The sequence below is a fragment of the Phoca vitulina genome, unplaced genomic scaffold, assembly GCF_004348235.1.
Source record: "Phoca vitulina isolate PV1807 unplaced genomic scaffold, GSC_HSeal_1.0 scaffold1, whole genome shotgun sequence".
In the NCBI taxonomy this organism is placed as follows: domain Eukaryota; kingdom Metazoa; phylum Chordata; class Mammalia; order Carnivora; family Phocidae; genus Phoca; species Phoca vitulina.
In genome coordinates, this window is record NW_022589704.1 from 93096199 (window position 1) to 93110737 (window position 14539).

The following is a 14539-nucleotide window of genomic DNA, read 5'->3' on the forward strand; positions in this document are numbered from 1 at the left end:
GTTGACACATTATAACTAACTGAAGTCCATGCTTTAGTCAGATATCCTTAATTTTTACCTAATGTTATTTTGCTGTTCTGGGACGCCTTCCAGAACACCACGTTACATTTAGATGTTGTGTCTTCTTAGGCTCCTCTTGGCTGTGACAGTTAAGTCTGCCTTTTTAGAACAATTATTTTGTATTCACTATTATGATCATGAAATGGATTTCATAGCTAATAACTACACACAAAAACATCAATATAATGACCGAATTACAATGAAGGGGGGGTAAAAGTAAAGCCAAAAATACCTAGTACGTATTTGCCTTTATAAATGCTTAGTTAGAATCACCTCAGAAGTCGAAAAGAAGTAATCAGGTGTAGAAACTTATAATTTAAGAGAAGACAAGACTCTGGAATATTATTGGCCCTTTATTTTTGACATTTTGAAAGAAGAGCTAAATATGAATCTTCATATACACATATGGAATTACTGGGCCTGTGGCAGTTACACATTTGACAGGCAAAGATGTGTTGATTGCTGACTCAGATGCCATGAGTGGAACTGGCTTCAGTGTCCTGATTTTCCAAAACAGTGAACAAAGAGCAATCTATCCTGGACTTATGTGGTTGCATTTACAGAAAATCCAGTGTGGTGTAAAATAGTTTGTGTTTACATGTAAAACAGAGTTAGGATCCTAATGTAATTAGAAGCACATTTTAATTAACCCAGATGTCCAGCCTGACATATAAAAGCCATGTGGGACACAAACAGTCTTCATTGTGTGGCAAATTTCTGTGCAGGGCAGGACCTCCCCTATCCCTGACCCTCCCCCACTAAATGCCAGTGGCCGACTCCCATCCTTGGGATAACAAATTAAAGCACCTGCAAGTTTCCAAAATATCCCCTAGGGGGCGTACCACGGTGGGCTGTGGTGTCAGAGTTTAAACAGGAGACTTGCCCGGATTTCTTCCTTTGTAAAATGAGGATAGTCCTCATTGAGTGACGAAGACAATGCATGTAAAAGTTAGCAAGGTGCCTGGCACATGGTATGTCCTCCAAGAATGGAAGCTAATGTTACCTCCCAGTCAATCAGCAGAGATTGTTTGGGGAAACGCTGTGTCCTGGGCATCCAGGTAGATGTGGGTGAGTGAAAACGGGGATCACACAAGCACCCTGCCTCACACATGAAAAAATAAGCAGTGAATTATTAAACAGAGTTCACAAAAAGGAAAGCCCCAGGGGGAGCTGGAGTCAGAGAAGTCTTTCTGGAGGAGACAAGAATGGCTTACTGAACTAGGGCAGCTGGAACTTGAAGGAAAATATATTTATTCCATGAATAATAAATAACTCCTAGATCCTTACTTCTTCACGTGTGGTCTTCAGATCAGCAACTCAGCAGCACCTGGAAGTTTGTAAAAAATCTCCGCCTCTATCCCAGACCTGCGGAGTTAGAATCTGCATTTTAACAAGAAGCCCCGGGGGTGCATCTGCATATTCACATTTCAGACGGGCTGGAGTAGAGAATCAATTGAGGGACCAGAGGAAAGAACAATGATACTTGCTCCTTTGAGAGAACCACAAACCTTGGGTGGGGGGGAAGAGAGACAGACGGACAGACAGAGAGCGGATGTGTGCATGCATGCAGGGGCGGAGCTAGACAGTCCACATTGTAGAGGGCAGTTAAGTCGTGAGGATTACAAATGTGCTCCTGGAACAATCTACGTCAGAATATGTATGTGTGTATGTGTGTGTGATATTCAAATGAAGATTCCTAGCCAGACCCCAGAATCTACTGAGTCAGAATCTTGAAGAGCTGTAAATAATCAGCATTTAAACAAATAACTTCCCAAATGATTCGTAGAATAGGAAGGGAGCTTGAAAAAATACCCGAGCCAAAGTCCCAGACCAGACCAATTTCATCATCTATGATATCAGATTTCTAGCAGGGGCAGAGCCCTGGGTATTTTTGTCTTTAAGGTCCCCAGGTGATTCTAATGTTTGAGCCATTGAAAGAGGAATCAATTGGGATAACGTGGAGGAAAAAAGTCTGGGTGAGAGAGAGCAAGGAGGTAGGGGAAGGGGTCTGCAATATCTGAAGGACTGTCTACCTCCGAGGACAGAATCAGGACTGGTGGGTAGCAATTTTCATTGTTTTATTCAAATAATTGTAGTGATTTTCCTTCTCTTCATTTTTTCTTACTTCCCTTTCTCCCTCTTTCCCTAGCAAGAAGGGGCATTTGAAATGACCTAGTCCTTCAACTCTTTGCATTTGTAGTTAAAGAAATTAGTGATCAATAAGGTAAAGTGAGTTGGCCAAGGTCAACTAAGATCTTCTCACCCCAATTCGACAACACAAAATAAAATGAGAACTTCTTCCCATCATTCGTGTCCATTGCACCCCGAAGGCATTTAAATTGGGCTCTGAATTTAGTCATAGGCAAAGTGAGAATGAGAAAGTAGTTACTCTTCAAAGAAGGGTGCTCCCCCAATAAAGTAGGCGGGCTTTAAGTGAGGAACTGGCACTTTAAGGGGCTCATTAAATTTGAAGACAGATATCCATCTAAAGATGAAATCTAAACTCTGGAGTTTGGATGTTGATACCGTTAAATTCAAGCTTAATCTGATAAACGGCGGGTCCCCCCCGCCTGTGCACCTCCGGGAGCTCCGAGAGAGCGGGCGTGGGCCCTGGCGTGGACTAGGTGGTTGCCTCTCTTTGCCCGACTAGCCCCACCGCCCAAGGGTACGAGCTTCGACGCGGTCAAAGCAGGGACAGTCGGCTGCTCCCGGGCAGCCAGGGGAGGCTTCTCCTAGGAGGGAGGCTTCCGTCCGAGTCCTGAAGAAATGTCAACATTTGGATACTCAGAGGGGAAGTAGCGAGCTGGCAGGGGACTGGCTGGGACAAAGGCCGAGGGGTAGTCGCAATGGGGGGACCTTGGCGTCCAAACATCTAGAGCTCCCAGTGGTTCCAAGGTTATCCGGTCCCCTTAAGTTGGTGCTAGAGAGAAAAATCAGGAGGGGAATCAAAGCTCCTAGAAGAAGGCGGGAGGCGGGAGGGCTTGGCGACAGGTGAACCTCATTTGCCCGGGATGGGCGGTGAGGCTGCTAGCCCAGGTGGAGACCCTGCACAGCCTCTGAAGCCAGCGCAGCCCGGGAGGAGAAAGATGTTAAATTAGGGCGCTGCTCGCTCTCCTGCCCGAGCGCGGCCACTGCCTTCCCGGACGGCAGAAATCGGGTCGGAGCGCGTCGCCTCCGGACCCGATCCCGCGGCGCGGCTGGGGCAGGTCTCCAGTCACACCCTCGTCAGGCGGCCCCCAGTTCCCGCGAGCCTCCCGGCGTCCGGCTCGGCCGGAGCCCTCCCTACCTCCCCGCCGGCCTCGCGGCGCGGGCTCGGGCGCCGGGGCCTTGGGGCGGGTCCCTGCCGCCCGCACCTGCCCCCGTGGGCGGAGCGCGGCGGCGACAGCGCGGACCCAGCCTCTGCCACCCGCCGCGCGAGCCGTGCAGCTCTTCGACACCCCCGCCCAGCCGGCTGCCGGCGCACCTCAGCTCCTCGGCACCCTCCCTCCTCCCTCCCTCCCTCTTCCAGCGGTCCGTCCGTCCCTCTGCCCGCTCCGAGCCGCGGCGCCTCGCACTTCTGACTCAAGTCTCCGCCGCGCTCGTCGCCGCCGCCGGTAACCGCAGCCCCGCGCCATGCAGCCGGCCGCGGGCAGCGAGCACCGCAGCCCCCCGGGCCCCGCGGTCCCGGCGCCGCCCCGGGGCCACGCGCCCTTGGCCGCCGCTCCCGGCCCGGGCCCGCTGAGCAACCCAGCTCGCGAGCAGCCCAAGCCCGAGGAGGAGCGGCAGCTGCGGATCAGCGAGAGCGGCCAGTTCAGCGACGGGCTGGAGGATCGAGGTGAGCGCACGCCGCCCCGGCCGCTTCCCCGGCGCGGTCCCTTCCCCTGGCCGGCCGGCTCGGTGAGGAGCCGCGGCTCCCGGTCCGCCTCTCCTCCCTTGCAGGTTGGCGGGGCTCGGCGTCTCGGGGCGCCTGGGGCGCGGGGCCCGGACTTGCCCGCGATGGCGTGCAGAGCCCAGCGCTGCAGCCCCACCTCCCGAGGTCGGCGCTGCCCGGGCAGCAGCTCCTTCCCCGGAGCGCGAGAACCCGGCAGCGTCCGGGCCGACCCTGCACGGGCCCGTGCTCTCGTCTCTGGCCAGCTCCGGCCCTCCAGCGCCCAGTGGAAAAGTTTGCGGGAGGCGTTTTTTGCTTTTGGAGCCCAGTGCTCCCGGGGGACTGCGGGCCCTGCTCAGCTCGGAGGAACCCAAGCTCAGTGCGTCCTCCTTCCAAGCCCCCTCGGACCCCCGGCGCCTCCCCGGGAGAACTTCCTTCTGCGGGTTTAGCCTCTCGGAGTCGGTTGGTGGTCGCCCCGGCGAGGGAAGTCGGGCGGCCCCCGACCCTCACTTACACGGGGCCCAGTTTACCATGGGTCACTGCCCTGCTGTTTGGTGATGGGGCAGAGGACTGGAGCACTTGGGTTTGGACCACCAACCTCCTCTGAATGGATGCCGCTGAAACCTGATGGTTCCCGGGGAGCACGTCTCCAGCCTCCTCAGAATCTCTCCCAAGACACTGGCCTGGAACCCCTCGAACGTCCCTTTCCTGGCAGGCCAACCCCTACCTTCCGACAAACAGCCGATGCCCTCTTTGAGATGCCCGCATGAAACGGGAGAGACTCCGTGGTTCCATTCTCGTGCCTCTCTCCTCCTACATCCCTCTTTCCCTCCCTGCCTCGTTTCCTTTATGGCTTGGAGGGAGCCGTGTTCTTGGCCACGTCTATACCTTTTCTGCTTTCTGAATCTAAATTCAGATCGGCCCCCTCAAAAAGACTCAGTGTTTGGGCTGAAGCCGGTTAGTGGCCGAAGCAGGATTCTTGCAGCCAGGCCCTTCAGGGGGAGCCGGCTCATCGCCACTCCACCCCCTTTTCTTGGAAGCCTTATTTTGTTGGCTGTGGCGGATTTTTATATTTTAGTCTTAGCAGGTTTTCGGTCCTATTCTTAGTATCTCCTGTACATTTTTATTCCGGTTTAGTGTTAGCATGCACGATCTCTTTCCTCCTAGAAATTTTAAACTGTAGCATGTGAAATAGAATGACATGGAAACAGCAATCCCGGAGAATCAGCGGGGATTGCTCAGGGGGAACTGGAGCTCCTCCAGTTGCAACGAGTTCTGAACCTATGTTGCAGTTTCTCCTTCTATTTCAACATAACTAGATACTGTTATGGAGCTGGTGATGGGTGGCGGTGTAAGCACCCCACAAAACCGATCAGTTTTATTATAGGTCATGTGAATTACCTTTTCCTCTGCAACTAATACTGTAGGATTTAAGAATTTTGTATTGAAGAAAGACAGAACTCTGGGTTTGAGCTTATTTTTGTAGCATTGCAGGTCATTTGTCAAAGCTGGCCTATTTCTCCCCACCCCACAAAATGATAGGAGGGAAGAAAGTGCTAGGGGGAGTTAATATTTAGCATCATTTTGTAGCTTCATGCTCAAGTGTAAAAAGCCCTTCTGAATTAATTCTTAGGGTTATCTTTCATTGGTCAACTGAATTTCATTTTCCATTATATGATAGCGTGAAAGCATTCACTGTTCATGAACTGTCCCTGTGTGAAAGCGCCGCATATCACACACAGCTTCTCTGTTAGCATGAACCCTGTCCTCCAAAGAACCCAGCGCCGTGTGGCATGGAAAGCTGAAAGTCAGTGTGACATTCTTTTGTTTGACCTATTGCTGACAGCAAAGAGTTAATGATGAATGAATCATTTTTGTTAAATAGATCAGGTTACCTGGGGAGGTTTATTACAATATTTTGTGTGTGTGTTATTTTTTTCTTATGGGACTGCGTCTTTCCAATATCGATTTTTGAATCCCTTGGGAACGGTTCGATTGCAGCTACTGTTTTCCTAATGGTGAGAGGATTTGGGGAGGAAGAAGCTAAAGCAGTGGCCTGCTGTGCATCTCTCCATCATGCCTGGCTGGCTTTTTTTCTAGGCCTAAATACCTATAGGGTGTGTGGGGGGTCGGTGGCCTGGATGTGTGTCTATATTTGGCCATCTTTCTTGTCCTCACTTCCTTTTGAGCCATTAGAGCCGGTTACAGACTGCGTCTAACTCCCATCAAAGGCTTGCCTTATAATCTAGTGTTTTAGGACTTTAGAGGTATTTTCCCCTTAGAAGTGATGTGGGCTGCTTCCCAGAAGCCTAGCTAGCTGATAATGGAGTGCCATTTGGCTGAGCCTTGTAATCAGGGAGCAAGAGTCCTGTGGTCTAAGACTTTTAGGGATTAACACTCCCCAAATAGGCCAAGCTTGTCTTGGGTGTTTCCACCTCTTCCCTTTTAATATCTACTCTTTTCTACCCAAGTGTTTTCCCATCATTCTGCCCCAAGCCCCAAGTCGGCTTAGAGTATTACATGCTTCTGCATTTCTCACTACCTTCCTATCTAATAAATATTCCCCTTCAGAAAATCCAAGTGTGGCAATTTAGGAGAAAGCAATTAGAACTAATTCATACTAGAATGGAAATGATGGATGGCTTCATCTTAACCACATATATTTGCATTTCCCCCTCTACCCGAACAATGAGTTATCAGTCTTTCATTCATACAACCCTTATGCTTCCTAATGTTAGGCCCAGATTACAAATAGATGGAATTTGGGTGAAATTAGAAATCTGAAGGTGGAGGCCAGCTATGTTGAGGAAGGGACACAGCCCTACATGCAAATGTGTGGCCTTCCGTAGCTTCTCTGGGCTGGCCTACCTTCTACTCCTGAAGCACAGCTTCCTGAAAACCTGAGGAATTCTGCGCATTGTGTATGAGTATGCATGCAGCCAGCGTGGAGGCAGAGTAGAGGCACCTATATGTGAACCATTCATTTATGGGTCTGTCGTCCGCCCCTTGGAGGAGAGGGGTGTTTTCCATTCCTGGTATCGGCTAGAGTTTTAGAAAGGAAAACCAGTAGGAAATAAGCAAAGGTTGGACAGATACGGGAAAGTTCCTGTCTTCATGGATGGTCTTTGCATTAAATTTACTCCAGTTTTTAAAATTCAAAACCTCCCATGGGACACACACACACACACACACTCTCTCTCTCTCTCTCTCTCTCTCTCTCTCTCTCTCTCACACACACACACACACTCACACTCGGATCTGGGTAAGAACCACCAGTTCTGCTGCTTAGAGGACTCAGGTATCCTCTTAGCAGGGCAGTCCAGCCCATGGGAGCGGACACCCCAAACTCCTTCATGAGTGTGCTGGTCCACTGTGGGGTGAGGCATGCGGTGGGGTGTGTGGTCAGGACCAGTCCTAGTGCTATGAACAGCTGGCTTTGGAAGGAAAAATAAATGTCATGTGGCAGAATGAAAAACCTAGATCATTGTCCTTTCTCTTAGAAAATTAAATCTGCTTCTGAAAGGAACCTGGTTTTACCCCCAGTGGATAAACCTCTTGAGATTGTTGCTGTCAAAATACGCAGCAAATGAACTGCTTATTTGAGTCAGTACTTACGTGCTACAGCTTCACTTCTCCTGAAAATCAATTGGCCAGAATGAAAAGGAAGATTTTTATATCATTTGGGAAAAAGAAAACAAATGATTGGGAGAGAGTGGGACCTGCTCATTCTAGGTTGACTTGAACAGGAGACAAAGGTGATTGTCATTGAAAATTAGAATGGGGTGTTGTTTGGTGGCTAGGGAAAAAGTAGACAAAGGGACAAAAACAGGCAGATGAAGGGATTTTAATTGGAAATCATGTGTACCAAAGGCAGAATTTGACAAGAGAGGAGGTTTCTCTTTTTTCATCCAAGTGCATTTACTAAGGAAGTTTTGAGGAGATTTTTATAGTGAGGTGATGGAGATGTGTTTAGACCTACCTTTTGCACTCTCCTCTACCTTCTGATCCCATGCAAATCTACAGGTTTTGATTATTTAAAAATCTCTGGGCTATAGACTGGGTTCACAAAGCCCCTTCCTTGACGTTTCCTCTTGCTTCCTTGAGGACTTGTTGAGGGTGCTTGAGTCTGGGTAGTATGAATGGAATTTTAATTGAATTCCAATGGAATGGAGAAGTTTTACCAGGGTCTTTAATCATTTTGGAAGAGGATGTAGTTTTCAGCGGCCAGAGGCTGAGCGTGGTGCCCAGTTGGTCAAATGGGATGATGTCTTTTGCATGATGTGCCGGGTGTGATATGTTGCATGCTGTGTGGTATTTTACAAATGGGTGCCTGAGCTTTGACTACCAATTTCTTCACCATCTGGAGCTGTCGTGATGAAGCTGCTTCAACTCTGAAAGGTATGTTTAGCCCAAGATAGGGTCATAAGCTCCTGTCGATAGAGAATGTGTGAAAATTTGGTCCTTCATGTAACTGAGAGAAGCTGTCTATGATCTCTTTTCAAAGGAGAAGAAAAAATAGGAATCAGGGTCATGCTGAAGATATTCTGATCCTCCACCCAAGGCAAATGGAGCTCGGCCATTGCCTCTGAGACCTCATGAATTTCAGTTGGTGTCAGGGACCCTCAATGTTGAAAGCATTGGAGGCAAAAATCAAACCTTTCTCACACGTGGCCTGCCCAGAAAGCTACCCCCAGTTTTACCCCACTTGAATAATCTGAGAACTGTTTGCCATATGAATGGTACAAAGTGATACATATATAGATATAGAGCAGAAAGAGGAGGGAAGAAAACAGGGCCTATAATTGAGACCTGGTGGCTATTGTTGGTTGTGATTGAAGAGAAAGAGAAGTCCTTCTCTTCCTGTTAATTGTTGACGGGAGCAATGAGGGTATTTGCTTTCGTGACTCATTGCTTTGGGCGAAGCCTCTTTCACCAAGTTGTGGTCACTGCTGGTGGGATCAATGCAAATCAATGCCTGTAAGCTGAGGAGCCTGAATGCCCAGCTGAATGTGGGCTCATTGTGCCGCTTTCCTAACGGAAGAGGCTTGTTAGAGCAACACCTACGTAGCTGAGTTCATACCGGGGCAGGGGCTGACCGGTCCCGGTCCAGTGAGTGGGTCTGTGGGGTCTTCCTAGAGGGTACGACTGCTGTTACCCTCTGGCATACGTGCCCTCTGTTGCTGGAGCCTCTGAATTTGCAAGAGGTGCCAGAAAGCCTGAATTCTCCTAATTGTTAAAACACAGTGTGGGCCAAACAAAACACATCTTGGCCCATGGGCTGGCAGTTTGCAGTCCTTGGATAAGAACGTGTAGCTCTGGCTGTGGGTTTCTCAATAAGGAAATGTCTAACTTCCTTTTCTCCTTGTTTTTGTCAGGCTTACTAGAAAGCAGCACTCGCCTGAAGCCTCACGAGGCCCAGAACTACAGAAAGAAGGCGTTGTGGGTCTCCTGGTTCTCCATTATTGTCACACTGGCCCTGGCTGTGGCTGCCTTCAGTGAGTATCTGGAGTCCTGCCGGTCGATATGCGTTGCCGTTGTCTGTTTTATTCTCTGACTCCTGTGGGATGCGCTTTTGCTTTTAGTTGACTATTATTGATGAGAATTTTTTTTTTTTTAAGATGGTGGGAGAGTCAGGGTACTTATAAATTAGTAAAATGGCTTCTCTCCTCTGCAGAGGGGAGAGGTGGGTTAAGAAGAAATGGAGAGGGATCCTGGGAGCCTTGCATCTCATCAGTATGCGGGTTTGTGGAAGGAGATTCTGGCTGCCAGCTGAATAGGGGAAATATTCTCTTGGTGGATGCCTTCAGCTTGGGCTGACATGTGACAAATCTATATCCTTAAGATTTGTATTTTGAGCCTAATGCAACCAGCTGAGTGCAATACTGCAGTACATCCACCCCCCCCTCCCCGCCACCCCCTCCGATTATATCTGTGTAAGGTTTGGATGAAAATCATGTGCACATTTTAATGAAAGAGGAATGGGAGGGTCTTCTGTCGAGTTTTCAGTGGCAAGGGAAACAAAAGCATTTATTAATCAAGAAAAGCTAAGATAACTGAACACTTTGTGCCTATGGATAATCTACTTTCTGCCCAGGGATAATCCTGTTTGGGTGTTAGGAAGCCCTCTGACATGCATTTTCTCAGCTAACATTTGCAGCCTAAAGAAATGTGCATGTGCTATTTATTCTTATTAATCGTGCGATGGTTTCTAAGCTTAAGCGAGGACATTAAGCTTCATCTCAACCTCGGTAGAAACCACCATGTTTTTTTTTTTTTTTTAACGCTGGGGTAAAGAGGAATGTATTTTGGGCATTTTGTGATTAATTTATTACCTTACCAGAAAGATCTATATTCTTAGTGATAAGTATCATGCAAGATGTCTCATGTGACATCCCTCAGAGTGGGAGAAGAAAGGGCTGTGTCTGCTGGAAGATACTACTGTGTGTGTTTAAAATTCTATTCTGCACAGTTAGACCTGCTCCTGGAAGTTGGTGTTGGCTCCCAAGAGGGACTATTAGAATTTGACCAAATGCTCCCTGCAAAACTGGGCATATATTACTTGACACAATTTATATTGGAAACACTGTGCCATATCGTGGCTCTAGAAAAAAACCAAACATTTAGAAGCAGAGGGTAATGCATTTCAGAGTATAAACATTTACCAGTGAGCCAGAAATCTAATCAAGAGAATTCTGATGCCTGGAAATAGCTCTTCCTTCCTCTTGCCTCCTTTTCTTTATGCTGAAACAAGAATAACAAATCCGATTGATGTCCCTGGAGGGTAATTCGGTTGTGGTGGCTGGTGGTGGGCTCTGGATCGGTCACCATCATTTACATATGTAAAGAAAGAGGGATGGAATGAGGGGTGGTGATTTACCAACAGAATAATAGTTATTCAGACATGTCCATGTGTCTAATAGAGCTGTTATGATTTTATCATGTGGGTGTTTGAATGAGGACGCAAATGTGAAGAAATACTGAACAAGTCTTTCCTTTGGGAGAATAATTCTACATTTGATGTACTTAATCTCATAATAGGGAAAAATGATGAGGAAATGTTGGTTTCATATGTTATGCCTGATAGTTGGGTTATCTTGAAAATTTTGTTCCATTTCCTTTAATAGGAAAAGTCTGTTGCATAATGTGTATGGAATTAGAATGTTGCTTTGTGAAAAGGGTTTTCTTTCTCTTAAAATGATTTTACCCCTTTAGTATTTGATTTAAATCCTCTAAAAAAATAAATAAATCCTCTAAATTCTTGCCTATAAAATGTTGGCATTGGCTTATAATATCACGATCTGTGTTATTTTCTGTAATACAATTTGTTCCCAAGTTGGTTTCAAGTTAAACCAAAAAATGTAGGAGTTCTGTTTTCCCCTACTTTAACTATGGAGTAGCTTTATTGTGTGTGTGTGTGTGTGTGTGTGTGTGTGTGTGTGTGTATGTATGTATTTTTTGTTTTAAACCTTTGTGGTGGTCTCTGGTTGTGTTGTTTAGGGTCGTCCCGGTTACCCTTTAGGTTCCTAAATGTATTTGTAATATGAAATATTTAAAACCCTTTTTAAAGTGTCATTTACATATTGGCAGGCTTTTGTGCAATCTTTTTCATAGTTTTGAAAGGAAAGAGAAATGAGGATTAGGCAATATAAGCTGACTTTGAAGTTATGTTTAAATTAGTATCTAAAGGAAAATGGTATGCTTTGGAAATGGCTATAAATATATTTTTAAAAAATTGTCACAAGGATCCCCCCCCCACCCCAGTCTTATTCTCCAGGGAGGTGGTTGACAGAGATGTGGGATGAAATGGGATAGGCTGGCTTGGTGAAACCCTGTGCCATCCAACGAAATGGTCAGGTTGGACCAGTTAGTCTTTTTAAAGAGAATTGCCGTTGAATTACTACCTATGATGCTTTGAGATAGTAGAGAGGTCTTTGCACTGTGTGTGTGTGTGTGTGTGTGTGTGTGTGTGTGTGTGTGGGTGCGCGTGCGTGTTGTGTGTTGGCGGAGGCTGATAATCATGGTAATGAGAAGAAGATCATATTGATCATTACATCTTGCCACTGCTGGATGGTAGACTCTGCGGGGACGGAGGAGCATCCATCCTTGCATGGAATCCGTGTGCAAGATAGTTAATGAATGAACTGAGAGAGATTTAAAAAAATCTTTCTTTCTTCTTTCCTTCCTTCCTTCTTTCTTTCTTGTTAGGTGGAAAGAAAATATTTATTAGAAAAAGATAAGTTTGATCTAAAGGTTTATTTAGATACCAGGCTTAGAGTACATGTATTTTTACAAACAATTGAAGAACTTTTGAGACCATCTGAAATCCTTATGGCTATTCTCTCGCTAAGGGCAGCGTCTTGGAGCTGCACCTGCTGGGGTCCGGTGGAATTCCTCTCTTCATCTCCTTACCTGTCATTTTCTATTTTATCATGGATGCGGATTTTTGCTGAATGTCTTCTAAAAAAATGCTGTTGTCTTTCTTTGTGTTTTAAAATGAGGGTGATGGACTGTGTAAGTTTTAGGGAAGCTGCTTTTCTCAGTCAACTGGAAAGGTTCATATTCTTTACATAGGATGTACATTGCAGATAAAGCCTGTCACCCTTCCACCTCCTGTAAGCTTCCAGGTAATCAGGTATGCTGTGTTTTCTCAGATTAGTAATTCTTAAGAGACCTAATGACAAAACTAGCTTTGGTCAGTATAACTGAGCTGTCTGTGATAAACCAGTTGTGTATGTAACTATGATTGACATTCACATGTCTGATCTAGTCTGAAAAATTAAGTGAACTTTCAAAGTTTGTAACTTGAAAGTGTTTTGAAAAGAATGTGTGCTTTTAAAGAGATATAAACCATTTCTGATAGTACTTGGTAATATAGATTTTGGACCTGTTAAAAATGCTGATATAAAACCAGATGGTAATACATCTTGAATATTGCAGAGAGAGCCCTAGTTTGGTTTTAAAATTGGTTCTGTTTATAATCGGCAGGCAGCATGGAAAATGGCAATCATGTTATGAACAAACCTTAAAGTCTATTTTAATACATCTAGAAAGAGAACAGAAGTTCTGTTTCAAAACTCAGGGTTTTGACATTATTAATGTCTTTGTTAGAATGCATTTTCCTAAATCATTCTGACTCTTTTTTGAGGTTTGAATGAGTGCAAGTTAATTTTTAGTCACTCAATACATGTTCTGTGGGAAATGAAGACTTATTTGAAACATTCTCGGGGGAAAGAAAACCTTTCCTAAGAGACATAGTTCCATTAAATAAAAAAAAGTGCTCCAAACTAAGATCTCAGAAAAAGCTCACTCAAAAATTTAGTGAATCAATAGATTTAGAAAATTTTTTTTGGAAGGGGTGATTTTCTTTTTGAATGTGGTGATTTTACAAAGAATATATTTGATTTTAGCATGAACTCTTGTCCCTTAAAAATGATAAAATATATATAGTTCTCTCTATTTTAAAATTGAGAGGCCAAGAGTTGAGAGATGGATAAAATGAAATCCCACCAGTCTTCTACAAGCGCGGCAAAGTGTGTCTAAGAACTTTCTTGGGTAGTCTCTCAATTGGCCTATTGTGAGTTGGGGAAAGGCATGACGCCCTCCGGTGGTTTCTGGTGCCCTGAGAGTAACATCTGAATAGCGACAGTGTCTGAAAAGGTCAGGCCTGATCTGCGTGCCCCCCTTACTCAGACACCCCAACTTTTCCTCAGGACTGGAGAGGGTGTCTTTAGGCCAAGCTCATCTTCTCACAGATCTCCACATGGTTGACTCCTCCAGAGGTCTCACAGCCACGCAGACTGGACCCACCGCCCAGCCTGGTTTTATCCATCACACTGTGTATCCTTCACAGTTTTTCTCCTTGTGCCCCCACCTCCATTATATAATGGTGTGTGTGAGGCCCTAGTCTTCTGTGACGTGTCCCTTAAACACGCCCTTGACATTCTGCTTGTGGACTGATCCTTTGGGTTGTTTGCTGGTCTTTCTTTTGATTGATAAAAGCAGTGCATGCTCATTATAAAAAGTTCATGAGACCAAAGATACAGAATGCAAATCTCTGTCCCATCCTAAATTCTTTCTTTCCCAATTCCTGCTCCTGTGGACAAGTTTTTTTTTTTTTTTTTTTTTTTTTAAGATTTTATTTATTTATTTGACAGACACAGCGAGAGAGGGAACACAAGCAGGGGGAGTGAGAGGGAGAAGCAGGCTTCCCGCGGAGCGGGGAGCCCGATGTGGGGCTTGATCCCAGGACCCTGGGACCATGACCTGAGCCGAAGGCAGATGCTTAACCATTGAGCCACCCAGGCGCCCCATCCTGTGGACAAGCTTTGATGTTGGTGCCTTGTGTCGTCTTCAGGATATTTTCTGTGCACTTCCAAGCCCAGGGATACACCCCTTCTGGTTGCTACTTATGTTAGACATGATGTCTTATCCTTGTTGGTCTTTGAATTAGCACGGGCCTCTTCACAGGCTGCTGTTTTCACAGTTTTGTGTGAAGTGGATTTGATGTGGAGAACCTTCAGGAACAACTTCCCAACCACCGTCTGGCTGCCACTGCCTAGGCGGGTGACGCGTTGAGGGGGATGTGGGCAGGAAGTTTGTGAGCCACATCCTGGGGGTGTTCAGTGGGATAAC

General features: G+C 46.2%; 1 protein-coding gene across 1 annotated transcript in view; it reads left to right on the forward strand.

Annotated features, from left to right (window-relative positions):
- The first annotated feature begins 3510 nt into the window (after positions 1 to 3510).
- TMEM163 (transmembrane protein 163) overlaps positions 3511 to 14539 on the forward strand; it is a 218870-nt gene continuing 207841 nt past the window's right edge. The window contains exons 1-2 of the mRNA XM_032411533.1: positions 3511 to 3874; positions 9283 to 9402. Of these exons, the coding sequence (XP_032267424.1) occupies positions 3673 to 3874; positions 9283 to 9402 (322 nt within the window). The 5' untranslated portion in view covers positions 3511 to 3672. The remainder of the gene's footprint in view (positions 3875 to 9282; positions 9403 to 14539) is intronic.